Here is a 22,250-nt window from a genome sequence, read left to right as displayed (position 1 = left end):
TTTAACTACAGGGGAGTCAAGAGTTATGGGGAACAGGCAGGAAATTTTAGTTGAGGCCAAAATCAGACCAGCCGTGATCTTATTGAATGGTGCAGCAGGCTTAAGGGGCCTGAAAGCCTACGCCTGCTCCTATTTCTTATGTTCTTACATAGATCTTAGCAAGGCTTTTGACTAGATTCCATATGGCACACTCAGAAAAGCAATAGTCCATGGGATCTAAGGGAAAGTGTCAAGTTGGACCCAAATTGGCTCCGTGGCAGGAAGCAAAGGGTAATGGTCCACGGGTGTTTTTGTGATTGGAAGTCTGTTTCCAGTGGAGTTCTGCAAGGCTCAGTACTAGGTCCCTTGCTTTTTGTGGTATATATCAATCATTTAGACTTGAATGTAGGGGTCAAGATTAAGAACTTTGCAGATGAAACAAAAATTGGCCGTGGTTGATAGTGAGGAAGAACGCTGTAGACTGCAGAAAAATATCAATGGATGTGTCAGGTGGTCAGAAAAGTGGCAAATTGAATTCAATTCAGAGAAGTGAGAGGTAATGCATTTGGGGAGGGTTAACAAGGCAAAGGAATAAACAATAAATGGTAGAACACTGAGAAATGTAGAGGAACAGAGGGACCTTGGAGTGCTTATCTACAGATCCTTGAAGTAGCAGGACAGATAGATTAGGTGGTTAGGAAGGCATTTATTAACCAAGACGTAGATTATTAGAGCAAGGAGGTTATGCTTGAACTGTATAAAGCACTAGTTATGCCACAGCTACATACAGTTCTATTCACAATATTACAGGAAAAATGTTGCATTAGAGAGGGTGCAGAGCAGATTTACAAGGATGTTGCCAGGACTGGAGAACTTTAGCTATGAGGAAAGATTGGATCATCTGAGGTTGTTTTCTTTAGAACAGAGGAGGCTGAGGGGAGACTTAATTGAGGTGTATAAAATAATGACGGGCCTAGTTACAGTGGATAGGAAGGACCTATTTCCCTTAGCAGAGAAGTCAATAACCAGGGGGCATAGATTTAAAGCAATTGGTAGAAGGATTAGAGGAGAGTTGAGGAGAATCTTTTTCACCCAGAGGACGGGGAGGATCTGGAATTCACTGCCTGAAAGGGTGGTACAGGCAGAAACCTTCATTGCATTTAAAAAGTACTTATATATGCATTTGAAGTTTCGTAACCTATAAGGCTACGGACCAAGAGCTTGAAAGTGGGATTAGGCTGGATAGCTCTTTTTCGGCTGGGCACAGACACAATGGGCCGAATGGCCTCCTTCTCTACCATTAATTTCTATGATTCTATACATGTGAGTTACTTTATTATAACAAAGGATAGCAAGTATATCCGTGAAGCACAACACATTTTTCAGCAAATTGGTCCTTTCCTATCACAAAACCAAGACTACACACTTTTTTGTTTCTTTAAAGAAAAAGGTGAAATGAATTACATACCAAAAGCTCAAAGCTACATTGACAGCAACAGTGTAAGAATTGGAATTATGGACATAGAGGCTTATGGAGTGAGGTTTGGATGAGAAGCACTGCATTATTTAACGATAATGTTGGTTGTTAGCAATTCACTTCTCAATGGTGGCCAAGAGTACACAACAGTAAATTGAAACTCGTTTTCAAATTTTCTGGACTGACACTATTTACTCTAATGCAAAAAGGTGGTGATTCACGAAGGAGTGCCATTGTACATGGCTGCCAGAAGATCTCTGGGCACCTAGAAGGACAAGGGCAGCCAGCGCATGGGAACACCACCACCTCCAAGTTCCCCTCCAAGTCACACACCAGCTTGACTTGGAAATATATCAGCCGTTCCTTCATCGTCGCTGCAGCGGTTCAAGAAGGTGACTCACCACCTCCTTCTTAAGGGCAGTTAAGGATGGACAATAAATGCTGACCTTGCCAGCGATGCCCACATCCCATGTGTGCATTAAAAAAAAAAATCACCCCAAATGGCCAATCCTCACTGCTGATCTTGGACACTGAATGTTTCAGCAGACTATTCTTCTACTTGTAGACTGTCAACAGCTGATCCTGTCTTCAGCCAATGTCTGTACACATCTTTCCAACCACAATCACCACATGAAGATGAGGAAAGGGAACCCTGGATTTTTTTTCTCCTTCCCTGTTCCAGGGATAGTAAAGCCAACTTTAGCTCTCTCACTTTCACCCCAGCTGAGCTCAGCAAACGCCAGCAATTAACATAAAAATATGAAGGGCTGGATTTTTGGTACGTTGCCGCGCCTCTGTTTACGCCCCGGAGGGGCAATAATGGTGGCGGGAATGGTTTCTGGGCGGGCGGCCAGCTCCCAGCACCCCACCGGGAAATTAGTTACCAGTTTTGCGAAGGCACTGAGCAACAGCGTCCGGGAGTGTCTAGCCGGTGTGCAATGCCACCAGTTTCAACAGCGCTTCGACTTTTGTTTGACGCCGAACCTCTCGCGCCCCGCAGCTCGCTGCTGTGGGACCGCCTAGAAAACCAGGCAATCAGAACTGTCCCGGCGGCGGTGAATGAAGTAAGTAATGAATGAGGTAAGTTTGATTGTTTTGTTTATTTTCATTTTTGCGATTTATTCTAAAGTAGGGTGGTCAAGGTATTGGGAATGTTTTTTGTGGGGCTTTTTCCCACAAGAAAACCTCTCTTAGGACGCTCTGAGGCCGGCTCTTTAGCAACGGACTTTCAGTTGCTCAGCCGGCTTTGCGCCCTAAAAGAAGTGTGGAACGCCTCCCATACCGCCCCACTCCACACACAGGGCCCAGCTGCTGAATTTTGTGGCTGCAGACACAAACCATTTCCCGGCGCAAATTTTACCGTCCTGCCGCTATTTTGGGCTGGACTTTTGGCTTTCCCGACGTTGGAGTGCTAATCGCGGTGGGCAGTCCTGATAATGCCTGAAAAAAGTTTGCGCCTTCGACTTAAATCAGGCGTTACACAACGAACTTTGTACGCCCGAGCCGAAAATCGTGGCGTTAAAAGAGGCGGCCATTTTGCGCATATGCAGTCGCATTTTTGTTTTCCCGAGTGCAGACGGTTTTCAGGACACAGCGACTTCCTCCACACATACGCAGATGACCCGCCTGACTTCTGGCACTTCTGCAGAGATGGAGCAGCAGGAGTGCAGGCAGCGTGCCAGGTCTTTTTCAACGGAGGCGCAGACTTTTTTCAGGCATTGTCAGGACTGCCCCGCCGCGATTAGCACTTCAGCTGGACGTTTAGGGAATGATATCCCTTTCGGTTTCTGAATACCTCTGCAGCATTTTCGAATGGTGCTCGCAAGGCGACGTGTGTGCAGTCAATGGCTCCTTGAACCCTCAGGAAGTCTGCAATGCTTCCGAACCCACATGCCCTCTCATTATGGCTGTCCTTGCTCAATGGGCACTTTATGAAGTTCATTCTGAGGGCATACAGAGCCTTTGTGACGTAGCGAATGCAGTGATGTGTAGTGTATTGAGATGCTGCATATGCCCCCTGCTGCTGCCTGGAAGGAGCCGGAGGCATAGAAGGGCAGCGCCACAGTCACCTTCACGGCGACGGGCAGCCCCTGTTGGCGCTGGAAGGCTGTAGGTCTGCCTGTAGGAGCTGGCATATCTCTGTCAGCACTTCCTTTCGGAAGCGCAGTCTTCTCACACACCTCCTCAGAGAACTGGAGGTATGAGCATTGGTGCCTGTAAACCCGTGGGGGGGAAAGGCCTCGTCCCCAGATCTCTTCGGCCTCTCCTCATCCATGGCCCAACATGGCCAGTAGCCCTTCTTCTAGCTTGACGCTGCCTGCCATTAGCAACCAACGTGATATGCTGGCGAACTAGTAATGCCCCCATTAAATTCTCTCTGACCTTGTTAGGACACTGTAATGACAAATAAAAGTGCCGTTTGCAAGTCAGAGCTTCACGCAGCGTACTGTCGGCGTGACCAGCCGGGCGCTTAAACCTGGACACCCGGCGTTTCGCCCAGAAACAGCATTTACCGCCCCTTCGGGGCACAAACAGAGACATAAAAGAGGGGAAAATCCAGCCCACTTATTTCTAGAAGTAAATGACTTAGAATCAAAAATGATGTGTACAAAATTTGAGAAGTAATATTGGAGAAATATTTTAATCTCTCGCTGGACTGAATGGTGCCAGCATATCATGGCATCCCATAATTTTAAGTCTACCTTCTTGAGCAAACACATTTTTAAATATTTCTTAGATGTTTTTAATGAGAAGGTATGTTTTTTGTACAATTCATAGCAACCATATGTGGGATCCACAATGGGTCATTTTATCCTGTTTCATCAATTCATCCTTTTTCAAAAAATAGTGAAGCATTACGAAAATACACATTTTTATATGGCCCATTTTTTCCCTTGCAAATGTAAAAATAGAACCAAACATAACAAAGGGCTGTGCACCTGAATTTTGTGGAATATTAGGCGTAAAGGAAACCTATAGATACTACATCCTTCCTGCTAACAGTTCAGCTATTCCTACAATTGAAATTGCTAGGGCAACGTATCCTGTGTGTTAATGAAGCAAAATCGTGCTCTGCTCTCTTCCGTTAGCACATCCAGATTGCAATTCATAGCAGCCTAAACTTCTAAAACATCATTGCATTCCAAAACCATAACAGATTTTGGCTAGTTAACCTTTACCACTCAAGGATGATGGACAATACTTTGTCCATATGATGCAAAATGTAGCACTCACCATGTAGAATCATGTGCATATGATTTCTATCACAGTGACGAGGTCTATCTCTCCATCTGATAGAAATATTCTAAAATAGCGATGTTTCTTTCTACGTGAAGACTGTTGCTACCTTTAGAGGGACAATGAAGGCCTGGACAGGACCCGGAATCAACTGATTTATTTATCACACCTTGAGACTTTGATAAGACTCAATAAAACGTCCCTATTCATATTACAAGAAAGTCATAGCAGCCCAAAAGCAAAACTTTGGACCTGAGAAAGGTAGATTAGAGTATTTTCTAAATGGCAAGATGAGAAATACGGAGGAGCAGAGAGACTTTGGGGTCCGCATACAGAAACCATTAAAAACTAGTGGGCAGGTACAAAAATAATCGCAAAGGCCAATGGAATGTTAGCCTTCATCTCAAGGGGCTGGAATACAAATGGGAGGAAGTTATGTTACAGCTGTACAGAGCTCTGGTCAGACCTCATCTGGAGTAACTGCGTTCAGTTCTGGGCACCGGACCTTAGGAAGGATATATCGGCCTTGGACGGGGTGCAGCGCAGATTGATACCGGGGCTAAAAGGGTTAAATTACAAAGGACAGGTTGCATAGACTAGGCTTGTATTCCGTTGAGTATAAAGGATTAAGGAGAGAGCTAATTGAGGTGTTTAAGATGATTAAAGGATTTGATGGGGTAAAGAGAGAGAAAATTTTTAATCTGGTGGGGAAGTCGAGAACCTTAAAATTAGAAGTGGGCCATTTAGGGTGATGTCAATAAGCACTTCTTCACACAAAAGGTAGTGGAAATCTGGAACTCTCTCCCCCCAAAAGCTGTTGAGGCTGGGGGCCAATTGAAAATTTCAAAATTCGGCTTAATAGATTTTTGTTCGGCAAGGGTATTAAGGGATATGGAACCAAGGTAGGTAAATGGAGTAAAGATACAGATCAGCCATGATCTAATTGAATGCCAGAACAGACTTGAGGAGCTGAATGGCCTGCTCCTGTTCCTATAAAACAACTGGTGGCCCAAATATTTCCTGCCCACATCCTGCTCTTATGGTCCAGACACTATTACAAACAGTGTTTTTTTGGCAGTCATGCTTGAGTGGTACACCAACGCAGTGTCCCATGGAACAGCCAGACTCCCAGTCTCAATTATGCCATCAAGATAAGCATGGGGACAAAAAGAAAAATGTATTTATTGTTTGGTAATTATTGTTAGAGAAATGTAGTGCCATTTCTCTGGGCAGCAGTGGATTTAACTCCAAATTCAAATGTTTGCAGATAACTTGCTCATTTTCATCAGCATCAGGTTGAAAATTATGTTACTACTAGTGCTCCCAACAATTCCAAGAGAAGAATTACATCCACTAAAGTAAACAGAGTGGGAAGAAAGGTCCAAACATTTCAAAGGTTGCAGCCCTATTCCATTACTTAAGGTGGCTGCTCCTCAACTTCTGGCTACACTTTAGCCCAACACTTCTGATCTTTGGCCACCCGGTACACATAGGGCTGGAGGAGGAGCATAGAAATATAGAAAATAGGTGCAGGAGCAGGCCATTCAGCCCTTCTAGCCTGCACCGCCATTCAATGAGTTCATGGCTGAACATGAAACTTCAGTACCCCATTCCTGCTTTCTCGCCATACCCCTTGATCCCCCGAGTAGTAAGAACTTCATCTAACTCCCTTTTGAATATATTTAGTAAATTGGCTCCAACAACTTTCTGTGGTAGAGAATTCCACAGGTTCACCACTCTCTGGGTGAAGAAGTCTCTCCTCATCTCGGTCCTAAATGGCTTACCCCTTATCCTTAGACTGTGACCCCTGGTTCTGGACTTTCCCAACACTGGGAACATTCTTCCTGCATCTAACCTGTCTAAACCCGTCAGAATTTTAAACGTTTCTATGAAGTCCCCTCTCATTCTTCTGAACTCCAGTGAATACAAGCCCAGTTGATCCAGTCTTTCTTGATAGGTCAGTCCCACCATCCCGGGAATCAGTCTGGTGAATCTTCGCTGCACTCCCTCAATAGCAAGAATGTCCTTCCTCAAGTTAGGAGACCAAAATTGTACACAATACTCCAGGTGTGGCCTCACCAAGGCCCTGTACAACTGTAGCAAGTTGAAAGATCTTCTCATGGGTCTGCTCCTGGGACCGACGAAGACGGCCATTCACAGGTCCAGGGTGAGCGCAGCCCACAGGGGAAGGGGGTCACTCTGGCTGCCCTGCCCTGCTTTTCCTTCAGAGAGGGAACGCATGGTGCACATTGGTTCACTTGGAACATTCCGTGGCCAATGGGCACCACCGCAGGCCATGGCGTGTCTTGTCGACACTGACAGCAATGTTGTGGTTTAAGTTGGGAGTTGATTTTAGTTTAATTAGATTTCATCTTTAATTATGTTAGTGGTTCCCCCTCAGTTTGAGGGGGCACTTGTGCAGTTGCCTTTCTGTTAATGGCACTGGCCAAAGGCCGCCCTAAGTGGAGAAAGTGCATCCAGGAGGGCGCTGAGCACCTCGAGTCTCAACGCCGAGAGCATGCAGAAATCAAGCGCAGGCAGCGGAAAGAGCGTGCGGCAAACCAGTCCCACCCACCCCTTCTCTCAACGACTATCTGTCCCACCTGTGACAGAGTCTGTGGCTCTTGTATTGGACTGTTCAGCCACTAAAGAACTCACTTCAGGAGTGGAAGCAAGTCTTCCTCGATTCCGAGGGACTGCCTATGATGATGATGAATGGCATTGCATCCCCCTATTGGTTTATTTAAAATAGGCAAAACAAAAAGATAAAATGTGAAGATAGTGGCCAATGATCACAAGTACTAAATCATTGGAAACCAGTTTATTATATTAATTGGGCTAAAATTTTTACAGCAGACACCATTTAGTTCTAAGCCAACTGACACCCTTCTCTTCTACCCGCCTCATTGTAACCGCTTGCAAACTTGCTTCAATATATACACAAGTGAACATCCATACGTACACAGCCAGAAAGCAGAAGTTTCAATGTAGGGCTGCACTAGTTGTAACAGATACAGCTAACAGCGCAACGCCACTGGTCAGTTTGTGTGAATTTGTTACATGTGGAGTTTAGATTACAGCATTTGGTCTCCATACAAAATTAAGGCACACACAATAAGTAGTGCATTCATCATACCTGCTGGTGACAACTGGTTAATGGTTTATATAATTTTAAAAACAGTGAAACATTCTTTACTGGAAGGTAACAAAAAAAAGCATAACATATTCTGACTATAAATCAACTTGTGCCCAGTTACTTAAATTCAAGATGCATAGACATCACAATGTCTTGAAGAACATAATGAACTGGTCGCTGATGACATTATCATATAAAAAGAACATGGAGTACCCCACTCCCAAGTACAGCAATTAAGTCTATAAATAAAGGTCATTCGAGTCACTGTCCACTCATGAATGCATTAAGTTTAAACCTTTCAGGAAGTGGCTTTTGTATCGTAGTTCAAATCTTGGGAGAACGAGATGGCTCCCCCACACTTACCTTCGTAACGTGCAGCCAGTCTTCCTGTAAACCCACTGCACTGTGGAGGCTACACCAGTCTGTGCATGCATAAACTGACCGTGCCATTATGCACAAAGCATTGACTTCACAATATGAATAAAGAAACACTTGCACTTATATAGCCCCTTTCATGACCTCAAGACATCCCAAAACGCTTTCCAGCCAATTAAGTACTTTTTTTGAAGTGTAGTCACAGTTGTAATGTAGGAATCACGGCAGCCAAATTTGAACACGGCAAACTCCCACAAACAGCAATGTGATAATGACCAGATAATCTGTTTTAGTAATGTTGGTTAAAGGATAAATATTGGCCAGGACACAGGGGATAACTCCCCTTCAAAACAATGCCATGGGAACATTCACGTCCACCTGAGAGAGCAGGTGGGGGCCTCGTTTTAACATCTTAGATGGCACCTGCGACAGTGCAGCACTCCCTCAGAACTAGAGTGTCAGCCTAGATTTTTGTGCTCAAGTCTAAGAGAATAACGGTGTCATGTTGGTGATATGAATACTGTGCCCCAGGTGGGCAGAGGAAACGTTGCAAGGACACACTCAAAGCCTCCTTGTTAAAGTGCAACATCCCCACCGGCACCTGGGAATCTCTGACCCAAGACCGCCCTAAGTGGAGGAAGTGCATCCGGAAGGGCGCTGAGCACCTCGAATCTTGTCGCCGAGACATGCAGAAATCAAGCGCAGGCAACAGAAGGAGCGTGCGGCAAACCAGGCTCCCCACCCACCCTTTCCTTCAACCACTGTGTGCCCCTGAGAACTCACTTTTAGAGTGGAAGCAAGTCTTCCTCAATTTTGAGGGACTGCCTATGATGATGATGATGATTACTGAGTTTTCCTTTGATAAGCAACTTCATTAACACCTTAACAACTATTGCAGCGTTTAGCAGGTTTAATCTACCATGGTAGCCAGTGAATTAATTCCCTCTCATTCCCTTACCCTTCCAAAACATCATCTGCCTCTCCCCCAATTTTGCCAAAAAAAGTATCTGTAACTTGATTAACTTGAGCCTCAACTTCCCAAATGCGCTCTGTGCTAACCTCCCTGCCTCCATCCTCCACAATCTAAAACTAATTCACAATCTCAAGGCCTGTATCCTCACCTGCCCTTGCCAAGCTCCACTGAGTCATCAACTTCAACCTGACATCCTCCACTCCTCATACATTAGCTTATTCCTCAATGCCATGCCCTTTGGAATCCCTTCCCTATATACCTTCATGTTGCTATCTCCCTCCCTGCATTCGAAAGCCTTTTAAAACCCCTCTCTTTGACCCTCCTCCCACCCCCACCCCTCTGGATCAGAGGGTTGTGGGTTCCAGTCCCACGCCAGAGACATAGAATCATAGAATGGTTACAGCTCAGAAGAAAGCCATTTGGCCCGTCAAACCCATGCTGGCTCTCTGCTAGAGCACCTTAGTTAATCCCACTCCCCCGCCCTTTCCCCTAGCCGTGCAATTTTTTTTCCTTCAGTTATTGATCCAATTTCTTTTTGAAAAACACGATCGAGTCTGCCTCCACCACTTTCAGGCAGTGCATTCCAGATCCTAACCACTCGCTGTGTAAAAAAGTTTTCCCTCATGTCGTCTTTGGTTCTTCTGCCTTAAAACTGTGTCCTCTGGTTCTCGACCCTGCTGCCAATGGGAACAGTTTCTCTCTATCTACTCCGTCGTGACCCCTCATGATTTTGAATCTACTCTCAATCTTCTCTGCTTTAAGGAGAACAACCCCAGCTTTTCCAGTCTATCCATATAACTGAAGTGCATCAGCCCAGGAACTATTTTGTAAATCTTTTCTGCACCCTGTCTAAGGTCTTCACATTCTTCCTAAAGTGTGGTGCCCAGAATTGGACACAATACTCCAGTTGAGGCCGAACCAGTGTTTTATAAAGGTTCATCGTGACTTCCTTGCTTTTGTACTCTATGCTCTATTTATAAAACACAGGATCCCATATGCTTTTTAATCACTTTCTCAACCTGCCCTGCCACCTTCAATGATTTGTGCACATATGCCCCCAGATGTCTCTGTTCCTGCACCCCCTTTAGAATTGTACCCTTTAGTTTTTATTGCCTCTCCTCATTCTTCCTACCAAAATGTATCACTTTGCACTTTTCTGCGTTAAATTTCATCTGCCACGCGTCCGCCCATTCCAACAGCCTGTCTATGTCCTCTTGAGCACAAAATATAACCTGTCACGCCAGAGCTGTACTGAGGGAGTGCTGCACTGTTGGAGGTGTCGTCTTACGGATAAGACGTTAAACCGAGGCCCAGTCTGCTCTCTCAGGTGGCAGCAAAAGATCCCACAGCACCTTCTGAAGAAGAGCAGGGGAGTTCTCCCCAGTGTCCTGGCCAATAGTTTTCCCTCAACCAACACCTAAAAACAGATTATCTGGGTCATTACCGCATTGCTGTTTGTGGGAGCTTGCTGTATGCAAATTGGCTGCCATGTTTCCTACATTACAACAGCGACTACACTTCAAAAGTACTTAATAGGTAGTCCCTCGGAATCGAGGAAGACTTGCTTCCACTCTAAAAATTAGTCCTTCGATGGCTGAACAGTCCAATACGAGAACCACTGTCTCTGTCACAGGTGGGACAGATAGTTGTTGAGGGAAAGGGTGGGTGGGACAGGTTTGCCGCACGTTCTTTCCGCTGCCTGCGCTTGATTTCTGCATACTCTCGGCGACGAGACTCGAGGTGCTCAGCCCCCTCCCGGATGCACTTCCTCCACTTAGGGTGGTCTTTGGCCAGAGACTCATAGGTGTCAGTGGGGATGTTGGACTTTATCAGGGAGGCTTTGAGGGTGTCCTTGTAACGTTTCCTCTGCCCACCTTTGGCTCATTTGCCGTGAAGGAGTTCCGAGTAGAGCGCTTGCTTTGGGAGTCTCATGTCTGGCTGTAAAGCACTTTGGGAGGTCATAAAATCTTGAAAGGTACTTTATAAATACAAATCTTTCTTTCCCTCATGTTCCACAGTCATTCTAGTATGCAACAAAGTCACAAGATACAAACAGTTTCTACCTTTCTGTTAAGCAGTGTCTAGTTACAAACAAGTTTTTGAACCAAACCAAACAAGATGTTTTTTTGGAATTGCTTCTTCTAATTAAAAGGCAAAATTAATTATTAAAAAAGTAAATCACACAACCCATTTATAAATCTAACATGCAAAGTAAAGAGAGGATTAAGTTGCAGAGCAATAATTAGTTACTTACAGCACTGGAGTCCACATCACTGTGAATTGCAACCGTTTTTATGCCCATCTTCTTGCAAGTCTTAATGATCTATAGAAGTAACACAAATATCATTTGTTTGTTAATATTTCAACAGAACATTACAAAGCTGTTTGATTCTATTGAACACTTCCTTTTTATTTCTACTTGATGGCCCCTCTCAACTCCAAAACAACTGGGTGACAACATTCACTACTGTCGATAGCATTCGATAATTAGGTGAGAGGAAAAGTGTCAAAGAAGTTCCGACATAGTGTACGAGACCACCGATGCCCATTCATAGAATCATAGAAATTCACAACATGGAAGGAGGCCATTTCGGCCTATCATGTCCGCGCCAGTAGACAAAGAGCTATCCAGCCTAATCCCACTTTCCAGCTCTTGGTCCGTAGCATTGTAGGTTATGGCACTTCAAGTGAATATCCAAACCTCCTATGAATTACTTTAAATCTATGCCCCCTGGTTGTTGACCTCTCTGCTAAGGGAAATGGATCCTTCCTATCCACTCTATCTAGGCCTCTCATAATTTTATACACCTCAATAAGGTCTCCCCTCAGCTTCCTCTGTTTCAAAGAAAACAACTCCAGCTTATCCAATCTTTCCTCATAGCTAAAATTATCCAGTCCAGGCAACAGCCTCATAAATCTCCTCTGTGCCCTCAATGCCAATTGTCGGAGCAGTGAGGGGTGCAGGATTGATCTCCATATTGCTAACTGCCAAACCCTGTAGGCCTTTATGCCACCATGAGCCAATGACTGCAGGACAGAAGGGGAGAAAAGTAAGCAGGGCGGGAAAAAGCATGCAAAAAACAAATTGTATTTAAATCATAAAATCGTAGCATTGTACAGTACAGGAGGCCATTCAGCCCATCGTGCCTGTGTCGGCACTTTGAAAGAGCAATCCAATTAGTCCCACTCCCCCTGCTCGTTTCCCGCAGCCCAGCAAATTCCTCGTTTTTAAGTATTTATCTCATTCTCTTTTGAAAGTTACTACTGAATCTACTTCCACCGCCCTTTCAGGCAGTACATTCCAGATCATAAAAACTTGCTGTGTAAAAAAAATCTCTTTTTTTTTTAAACATAGAAATATAGAAAATAGGAGCAGTAGTAGGCCATTCGGCCCTTTAAGTCTGCACCGCCATTCAATATGATCATGGATGATCCTCTATCTCAACACCATATTCCTGCTTTTTCCCCATACCCCTTGATGCCTTTTGTTTCTAGAAATCTATCTATCTCCCTCTTAAATATATTCAGTGACTTGGTCTCCACAGCCTTCTTTGGTAAAGAATTCCATAGGTTCACCACCCTCTGAGTGAAAACATTTCTCCTCATCTCAGTTCTAAATTTCCTACCCCGTATCCTGAGACTATGACCCCCTTGTTCTAGACTTCCCAGCCTGGGGAAACATCCTCCCCGCATCCAGTCAATCCAACCCAGTCAGAATTTTATACGTTTCAATGAGATCCCCTCTCATTCTTCTAAACTCTAGTGAATACAGGCCTAGTCGACCCAATCTCTACTCATACGACAGTCCTGCCACCCCTGAAATCAGTCTGGTGAACCTTCGCTGCACTCCCTCTATGGCAAGTATATCCTTTCTTAGGTAAGGAGACCAAAACTGCACACAATACTCCAGGTGTGGTCTCACCAAAGCCCTGTATAACTGTAGTAAGACATCCTTGCTCCTATACCCAAATCCTCTTGCAATGAAGGCCAACATACCATTTGTCTTCCTAACTATTTGCTGCACCTGCATGTTTGATTTCAATGACACCCAGGTCCCTCTGTTCATCGACACTTCCTAAGCCATTACCATTTAAATAATACTTTGTCCTTACGTTTTTCCTACCAAAGTGAATAACTTCACATTTATCCACATTACACTGCATCTGCCATGTGTTTGCCCACTCACTCAACCTATCTAATCACCTTGCAGCGTCTTTGCATCCTCCTCACAACTCACAATCCCACCTAGTTTTCTGTCGTCAGCAAACTTGGAAATATTACATTTGGTTCCCTCACCCAAATCATTTATATATAGTTAGAATAGCTGGGGCCCAAGCACTGATCCCTGTGGTACCCCACTAGTCACTGCCCACCATCCCGAAAAAGACCCGTTTATTCCTACTCTTGTTTCCTGTCAGTTAACCAATTTTCAATCCATGCCAATACATTAACCCCAATCCTATGTGCTTTAATTTTGCACACTAACCTCTTATGTGGGACTTTATCAAAGGCCTTCTGAAAATCCAAATGCACTACATCCACTGGTTCTCCCTTATCTATTCTATCAGTTACATCCTCAAAAAACTCCAGTAGGTTTGTCAAACATGATTTTCCTTTCATAAATCCATGTTGACATTGTTTAATCCCGTTGATATTATCTAAGTGTGCCGTTATCACATCCTTTATAATAGACTCCAGCATTTTCCCTACTACTGATGTTAGGCTAACCGGTCTGTAGTTCCCTGTTTTCTCGCTCCCTCCTTTTTTAAATAGTGGGGTTACATTTGCCACCCTCCTATCTGCAGGAACTGTTCCATAATCTATAGAATTTTGGAAGATGACAACCAATGCATCTACTATTTCCATGGCTACCTCTTTCAGTACTCTGGGATGCAGATCATCAGGCCCTGAGGATTTATCTGCCTTCAGTACCATTAATTTCTCCAGCACTATTTTCTTACTAATTATCATTTCCTTTAATTCCTCTTGCTCACTAGACCCTTGGTTCCCTAGCATTTCTGGGATGTTATTTGTGTCCTCTTCCGTGAAGACTGAACCGAAGTATTTATTTAATTGTTCTGCCATTTCCTTATTCCCCATTACAAATTCTCCCATTTCTGTCTGTAAAGGACCTACAATTTGTCTTCACTAATCTTTTTCTTTTTACATACTTGTAGAAACTTTTGCAGTCGGTTTTTATGTTCCTTGCAAGTTTGCTCTCATACTTTACTTTTCCCCTCTTAATCAATCTCTTGCTCCTTTTTTGTTGAATTCTAAACTGCTCCCAATTCCTCAGGCTTGCTATTTTTTTCTGGCAACTTTGTATAACTCCTCTTTGGATCTAATACTATCCTTAATTTCTTTTGTTAACTACAATGACAAGGAAAAATTAATTCGTTCCTTTATATTAATTAAAACTCAGCAATGAAAATAGGGATGAATACTTACTAGATTTTGTTGCAATTTAAATACGTTAATCATTATTAACATAAGTGAATACAGCTTAAATTCAAAATTAAAGTTTCAGTAATGTTAGTCATCCCCCATGGCATTGCTCAATGAGAAAAAAAATCTTTCTCTCTCCATGTGACTGCCTCCATCCTTGTCATCCACTCTTGAATTGGAGAGTTTATTGCCAGGCATGCAAAGTGAGATTATGGAAATGTCTGGAAGAGGAAAAACTAGAGGTAAAGCTGGTGCCAAGACCAAGTCGCACTCATCCCTGGCCGGACTGCAGTTCCCCGTGGGAAAGTTCAGGCATCTTTGCTCGTTACAGGTGCAAGTAAATTGGCCTCTATGCACTCGACAGTGCTGACGGGCACACTGCGTCTGCACATAGGTGGCGTTCTCGGGGACCAAGGCATATGCACACCCCCATCCTTTCCAGACCAATATATCGAGCAACCAACTAGAGAGCTGGCCATCCTAGACTGGGTGTTGTGTAGTGAAAGAGGATTAATTAGCAATCTTGTTGTGCGAGACCCCTTGGGGAAGAGTGACCATAATATGGTAGAATTCTTCATTAAGATGGAGAGTGACACAGTTAAATCAGAGACTAGAGTCCTGAACTTAAGGAAAGGTAACTTTGATGGTATGAGACGTGAATTGGCTAGGATAGACTGGCGAATGATACTTAAAGGGTTGATGGTGGATAGGCATTGGCAGACATGTAAAGATCACATGGATGAACTTCAACAATTGTACATCCATGTCTGGAGTAAAAATAAAACGGGAAGGTGGCTCAACCGTGGCTAACAAAGGAAATTAGGGATAATGTTAAATCCAAGGAAGAGGCATATAAATTGGCCAGAAAAAGCAGCAAACCTGAGGACTGGGAGAAATTTAAAATTCAGGGTTTAATTAGGAGGGGGAAAATAGAGTATGAGAGTAAGCTTGCAGGGAACATAAAAACTGACTGCAAAAGCTTCTATAGATATGTGAAGAGAAAAAGATTAGTGAAGACAAATGTAGGTCCCTTGCAGTCAGAATCAGGTGAATTTATAATGGGGAACAAAGAAATGGCAGACCAATTGAACAAATACTTTGGTTCTATTTTCATTAAGGAAGTCACAAATAACCTTCTGGAAATACTAGGGGACCGAGGGTCTAGCGAGAAGGAGGAACTGAAGGAAATCCTTATTAGTCAGGAAATTGTGTTAGGGAAATTGACAGGACTGAAGGCCGATAAATCCCCAGGACCTGATAGTCTGCATCCCAGAGTACTTGAGGAAGTGGCCCGAGAAATAGTGGATGCATTGGTGATCATTTTACAACATTCCATAGACTCTGGATCAGTTCCTATGGATTGAAGAGTAGCTAATGTAACCCTACTTTTAAAAAAAGGACAGAGAAAACAAGGAATGATAGACTGGTTAGCCTGACATCTGCAGTAGGGAAAATGTTGGAATCAATTATTAAAGACTTAATAGCAGCGCATTTGGAAAGCAGTGACAGGATCGGTCCAAGTCAGCATGGATTTATGAAAGGGAAATCATGCTTGACAAATCTTCTAGAATTTTGAAGATGTAACTAGTAGAGTGGACAAGGGAGAACTAGTGGATGTGATGTATTTGGACTTTCAAAAAGCTTTTGACAAGGTCCCACACAAGAGATTAGTGTGCAAAATTAAAGCAGATGGTATTGGGGGTAATGTATTGACGTGGATAGAGAACTGGTTGGCAGACAGGAAGCAAAGAGTAGGAATAAACGGATCCTTTTCAGAATGCCAGGCAGTGATTAGTGGGGTACCTCAAGGTTCAGTGCTGGGACCCCAGCTATTTACAACATACATTAATGATTTAGACAAAGGAATTGAATGTAATATCTCCAAGTTTGCAGGTGACACTAAGCTGGGTGGCAGTGTGAGCTGTGAGGAGGATGCTAAGAGGCTGCAGAGTGACTTGGAAAGGTTAGGTGAATGGGCAAATGCGTGGCAGATGCAGCATAATGTGGATAAATGTGAGGTTATCCATTTGGTGGCAAAAACAGGAAGGCAGAATATTATCTCAATGGTGACAGATTAGGAAAAAGGGAGGTGCAACGAGACCTGGGTGTCATGGTACATCAGTCATTGAAGGTTGGCATGTAGCTACAGCATGCGGTGAAGGAGGCAAATACCATGTTGGCCTTCATAGCGAGAGGATTTGAGTATAGGAGCAGGGAGGTCTTACTGCAGTTGTACAGGGCCTTGGTGAGGCCACATCTTGAATATTGTGTACAGTTTTGGTCTCCTAATCTGAGGAAGGACATTCTTGCTATTGAGAGAGTGCAGCGAAGGTTTACCAGACTGATTCCCGGGATGGTAGGACTGACATATGAAGAAAGATTAAATCGACTAGGCTTATATTCACTGGAATTTAGAAGAATGAGAGAGGATCTCATAGAAACATATAAAATTCTGACGGGATTGGACAGGTTAGATGCAGGAAGAATGTTCCCAATGTTGGGGAAATCCAGAACCAGGGGTCACAGTCTAAGAATAAGGGGCAAGCCATTTAGGACCGAGATGAGGAGAAACTTCTTCACTCAGAGAATTGTGAACCTGTGGAATTCTCTACCACAGAAAGTTGTTCAGGCCAGTTCGTTAGATATATTCAAAACGGAGTTAGATTGGCCCTTACGGCTAAAGGGATCAAGTGATATGGAGAGAAAGCAGGAGTGGGGTAATAAAGTTGCATGATCAGCCATGATCATATTGAATGGTGGTGCAGGCTCGAAGGGCCGAATGGCCTACTCCTGCACCTATTTTGTATATATCTATGACTGTTCTCCAGACTTTACTTAAGGCAAGAACTTGAACCCTGGTGTTGTCTTTCAAATTGTCCATGGTTGCTCTTTATTGACGTGCGTACTGCAGCTGCATCATGGCTTGTAGGTTGTGTATGTTATTAGGTAATTCAGCTTTTATTTTCTAGTTCGTTATTAACTTTGAACAAAGCAAAGGGAAACTCTGACCTAAATTGTAATTTTTTCCTGGTATCAATAAAACATTCCAGTCCTTGCAATGCCCATTGGTCGCGGAAGGACATTATATGCCGGTGATCACCGCGTGCTCCCTCTACAGGGCCGCCCGAGGAAGAGAGGCAGGCAGCCAGAGTGACCCCGCCCCGGGCAGCATCATATAATTCTGCTTTAATCGGCAGCCTCTGCTGTAGTTTGTCATAAGTTCGGTTTGCTGTCGCTTCTCGGCCTTTTGGCTAAGATCAAGTGTAGTATCTGTTCTTATCAGTTTAATATCCCCTATGGGGACATGATATTGAATTGATTTTTGGACAGGGAGCTGGATCAGGGGCATGCCCCGTCCACTCCATGCACCGACCTGGTATTGCAATATTTCCAGGAACGGTGCAACTTCGCCTCTCGGCCTTTTGGCCTAAGATCAAACACATTGGCGCAAAGTGATCTTTGGCGTTAGAGTTGATCTGGAAAGAAATTAGATTTTTTTTTTAAAGTTCGGTTTGCTGTAGTTTATGAAGACTCTGAGTAAATAGACTCTGTTTGCTGTAAAATAGACTGCTGTACGTCCTGTCATAAGTTGCACCTCGATGCCACCTCATTGATTGACATACTGCAATTCATTGGCTGATACACTGTCAATACTCATGCCATTATAGATATATCCTTCACATATTTTCTCTAATTGTATCTGTATCTATTTATGTCTAGCTGTTGTTCTCACTCTTTGCCTTTCCTTCCCTCTTTCTGCCTCATGTGCCTTCTTTCACTCCTCTCTCTAGGTCTTTATGATTCCTATTTTGTATTCTTCACATACATTTCTCGCTCTCTGTCTCTCCTTTCCCCATCAACCTCACAAAATCCTTGAGCTAGATCCGGTCTCCAACTCAGTGTTAATCATGAATTATGTTTTCTTTCCCTGGAAGCAAAGAGTGGGGGCAGGAGAGAAGAGTGCCAACATACATCATCATTCCAGGTTTGCATGAATGTTCAACCCCCAAGCCATAACATCCCAACCCTAACCCAAAAACCTTCCAAATCTCTTCTAGCCCAGAAGAGAACAGGAACATCAGAAATAAGAACAGGAGTAGAATATAAGATCATGGCTGATCTTCTATCTCAACTTCCCTTTCCTGCCCTATACCCATATCCTTTGATTCCCTTCGAGTCCAAAAATCTATCTATCTCAGCCTTGAATATGCTCAACGACTGAGCATCCACAGCCTTCTGGGGTAGAGAATTGCAAATAGTGACAAGCCTCTGTGAAGAAATTTCTCCTCATCTCAGTCTTAAATGGCCAACCCCTTATCTTGAGTGTGAGCAAGAAGGGCAGAGCTCGAAGGTAGTAAGCTGGAATACCAGAAGGGTGCAAGCAGGAAGGCTGGGCCTGGGAGATGGCATGTAAGGAGATGAGGTGTGCCTGGGGTCCAGCGGTGGCAAAGAAGTATGAGGTTGGCGTACAAAATATTGTGGGTCCACTCCATGCCCAAATAAAGTGAAACCCAATAGAATCAAAGAGAGATCAACTGACCCATTTCTCACTCTCTGTCTCTCCTTTTCCCATGCCACGAGCAAGTGAGTACAGAAATAGGAGGATAGAGCAGATGAATACGTGGCTGGAGAGATAGTGCAGGCGGGAGGGCTTTAGTTTCCTGAGGCATTGGGACCGCTTTTGGGGGAGGTGGGATCTGTACAAGCCGGACAAGTTGCACCTCAACAGAGCCAGGACCAATATCCTCGCGGGGGGGGCGGGGGGGGGGGGTGTTGTTAGTGCTGTTGGGAAGTGTTTAAACTAGCTTGGCAGGGGGATGGGAACCAGAAACTAGATTCAGTAGGGAGGGGAGTAAAGCTGGAATTAGAAAGGAAAAATAAAGAAAGTGAGTTTGAAGGACAGAGAAAACAAGCAGGAAAAAAGGATAAAAAAATAAACTTAAAGGCACTTTGTCTAAATGCACGTAGCATTTGGAACAAAATAGATGAGTTGACGGCACAAATTGAGACAAGTGGGTATGATCTGATAGCCATTACAGAGACGTGGTTGCAAGGTGACCAGGATTGGGAATTAAATATTCAGGGGTACTTGACAATACGGAAGGACAGACAGAAAGGAAAAGGAGGTGGGGTAGCACTATTGATAAAGGATGGAATCACTGCAATAGTAAGAAATGATACTGGCTCAAATGATAAGGGTTTTGAAACAGTTTGGGTGGAGATAAGGAACAATAAGGGGAAAAAGTCACTGGTGGGTGTAGTCTATAGGCCCCCTAACAGTAGTAACTCTGTTGGTCGGAGCATAAACCAGGAAATTGTGGGGGCTTGTAAAAAGGGAATAGCAATAATCATGGGTGATTTTAACCTCCATAGTGATTAGACAAATCAAATTGGTCAGGGTAGCCTTGAGGAGGAGTTCCTTGAGCAGTATGGGATGGGTTCCTTGAGCAGTATGTAACGGAACCAACCAGGGGGCAAGCTATCTTAGATCTGGTCCTGTGTAATAAGAAAGGATTAATAAACAATCTCCTAGTAAAGGATCCCCTCAGAATGAGTGATCATAGCATGATTGAATTTCAAATTCAGATGGTGAGTGAGAAAGTTGGATCTCTAACCAGCGTACTAAGCTTAAATAAAGGAGACTATGAAGGCATGAGGGCGGAGTTGGGTAAAGTGTACTAGAAAAATAGATTAAAGTGTAGGACGGTTGATGAACAGTGGTGTACATTTAAGGAGATATTTCACAACTCTCAAGAAAAATATATTCCAGTGAGGAGGAAAGGGTGCAAGAGAAAAGATAGCCATCCGTGACTAACTAAAGAAATAAAGGATGGTATCCAATTAAAAACAAGGGTATACAAAGTGACCAAGACAGTTGGGAGGACAGAAGACTGGGAAGCTTTTAAAAGCCAGCAAAGAACGACTAAAAAAATGATTAAGAAAGGGAAGATAGCCTATGAAAGTAAACTAGCACAAAACATAAAAACAGATAGCAAAAGTTTCTATAGGTATATAAAAAGGAAAAGAATGGCTAAAATAAATGTTGGTCCCTTAGAGGACAAGACCAGGGAATTAGTAATGAGGAGCATGGAGATGTCAGAAACTCTGAACAAATATTTTGTATCAGTCTTTACAGTAGAGGACACTAACCATATTCCGACAGTGGATAGTCAAGGGGCTATGGGGGGAAGGAACTTAACACAATCACAATCACTAGGAGGTGGTACTCAGTAAGATAATGGGGCTAAAGGCAGATAAATCCCCTGGACCTGATGGCTTGCATCCTAGGGTCTAAAGAGAAGTAGCGGCAGGGATTGTGGATGCATTGGTTGTAATTTACCAAAATTCCCTGGATTCTGGGGAGGTCCCAGTAGATTGGAAAACTGCAAATATAATGCCTCTATTTAAAAAAGGAGGCAGACAAAAAGCAGGAAACTATAGACCAGTTAGCCTGTCATCTGTGGTTGGTAAAATATTGGAGTCCATTATTAACGAAGCAGTAGCAGGACATTTGGAAAAGCAAAATGCGGTCAGGCAGAGTCAGCATGGATTTATGAAGGGGAAGTCATGTTTGACAAATTTGCTGGAGTTCTTGGAAGATGTAACGGGACAGGGTGGATAAAGGGGAACCAGTGGACGTAGAAACATAGAAACATAGAAAATAGGTGCAGGAGCAGGCCATTCAGCCCTTCTAGCCTGCACCGCCATTCAATGAGTTCATGGCTAAACATGAAACTTCAGTACCCCCTTCCTGCTTTCTCGCCATACCCCTTGATCCCCCTATGTGGTGTATTTGGACTTCCAGAAGGCATTTGACAAGCTGCCACATAAAAGGTTACTGCAAAGATCAAAGGTCATGGAGTTGGGGGTAATATATTAGCTTGGATAGAGGATTGGCTAACTAACAGAGAACAGCGAGTCGGGATAAATGGTTCATTCTCTGGTTGGCAACCACCTGGGTGCCACAGGGATCAGTGCTGGGACGCCAACTATTTGCAATCTATATTAACGACTTGGAAGAAGGGACTCAGAGTAACATAGCCAAGTTTGCTGATGATGCAAAGATGGGAGGAAAAGCAATGTGTGAGGAAGACACAAAAAATCTGCAAAAGGACATAGACAGGCTAAGTGAGTGGGCAAAAATTTGGCAGAAGGAATATAATGTCGGAAAGTGTGAGGTCATGCACTTTGGCAGAAAAAAATCCAAGAGCAAGTTATTATTTAAATGGAGAAAGATTGCAAAGTGCCGAAGTGCAGCGGGACCTGGGTAATGAAACACAAAAGGATAGTATGCAGGTACAGCAAGTGATCAGGAAGGCCAATGGTATCTTGGCCTTTATTGCAAAGGGGATGGAGTATAAAAGCAGGGAAGTCTTGCTACAGTTATACAAGGTATTCGTGAGGCCACACCTGGAATACTGCGTGCAGTTTTGGTTTCCATATTTACAAAAGGATATACTTGCTTTGGAGGCAGTTCAGAGAAGATTCACTAGGTTAATTCCAGGGATGAGAGGGTTGACTTATGAGGAAAGGTTGAGTCGGTTGGGCCTCTATTCTTTGGAATTCAGAAGAATGAGAGGTGATCTTATCGAAACATATAAGATTATGAGGGGGCTTGACAAGGTGGA

At 43.7% G+C, this 22,250-nt stretch overlaps 1 protein-coding gene and 1 pseudogene across 1 annotated transcript in view; one reads left to right on the top strand and one right to left on the bottom strand.

Moving 5' to 3' along the window:
- pcca (propionyl-CoA carboxylase subunit alpha) overlaps positions 1 to 22,250 on the bottom strand; it is a 572,168-nt gene that overhangs the window by 512,575 nt on the left and 37,343 nt on the right. Inside the window, exon 4 of the mRNA XM_070891406.1 lies at positions 11,432 to 11,500. Within this exon, the coding sequence (XP_070747507.1) occupies positions 11,432 to 11,500 (69 nt within the window). The remainder of the gene's footprint in view (positions 1 to 11,431; positions 11,501 to 22,250) is intronic.
- LOC139275460 (U2 spliceosomal RNA) lies at positions 17,854 to 18,032 on the top strand (annotated as a pseudogene).

Source organism: Pristiophorus japonicus, chromosome 10 (assembly GCF_044704955.1).
Source record: "Pristiophorus japonicus isolate sPriJap1 chromosome 10, sPriJap1.hap1, whole genome shotgun sequence".
NCBI classification, from domain to species: Eukaryota; Metazoa; Chordata; class Chondrichthyes; family Pristiophoridae; genus Pristiophorus; species Pristiophorus japonicus.
This window is presented reverse-complemented; position numbering and strand designations above follow the sequence as displayed.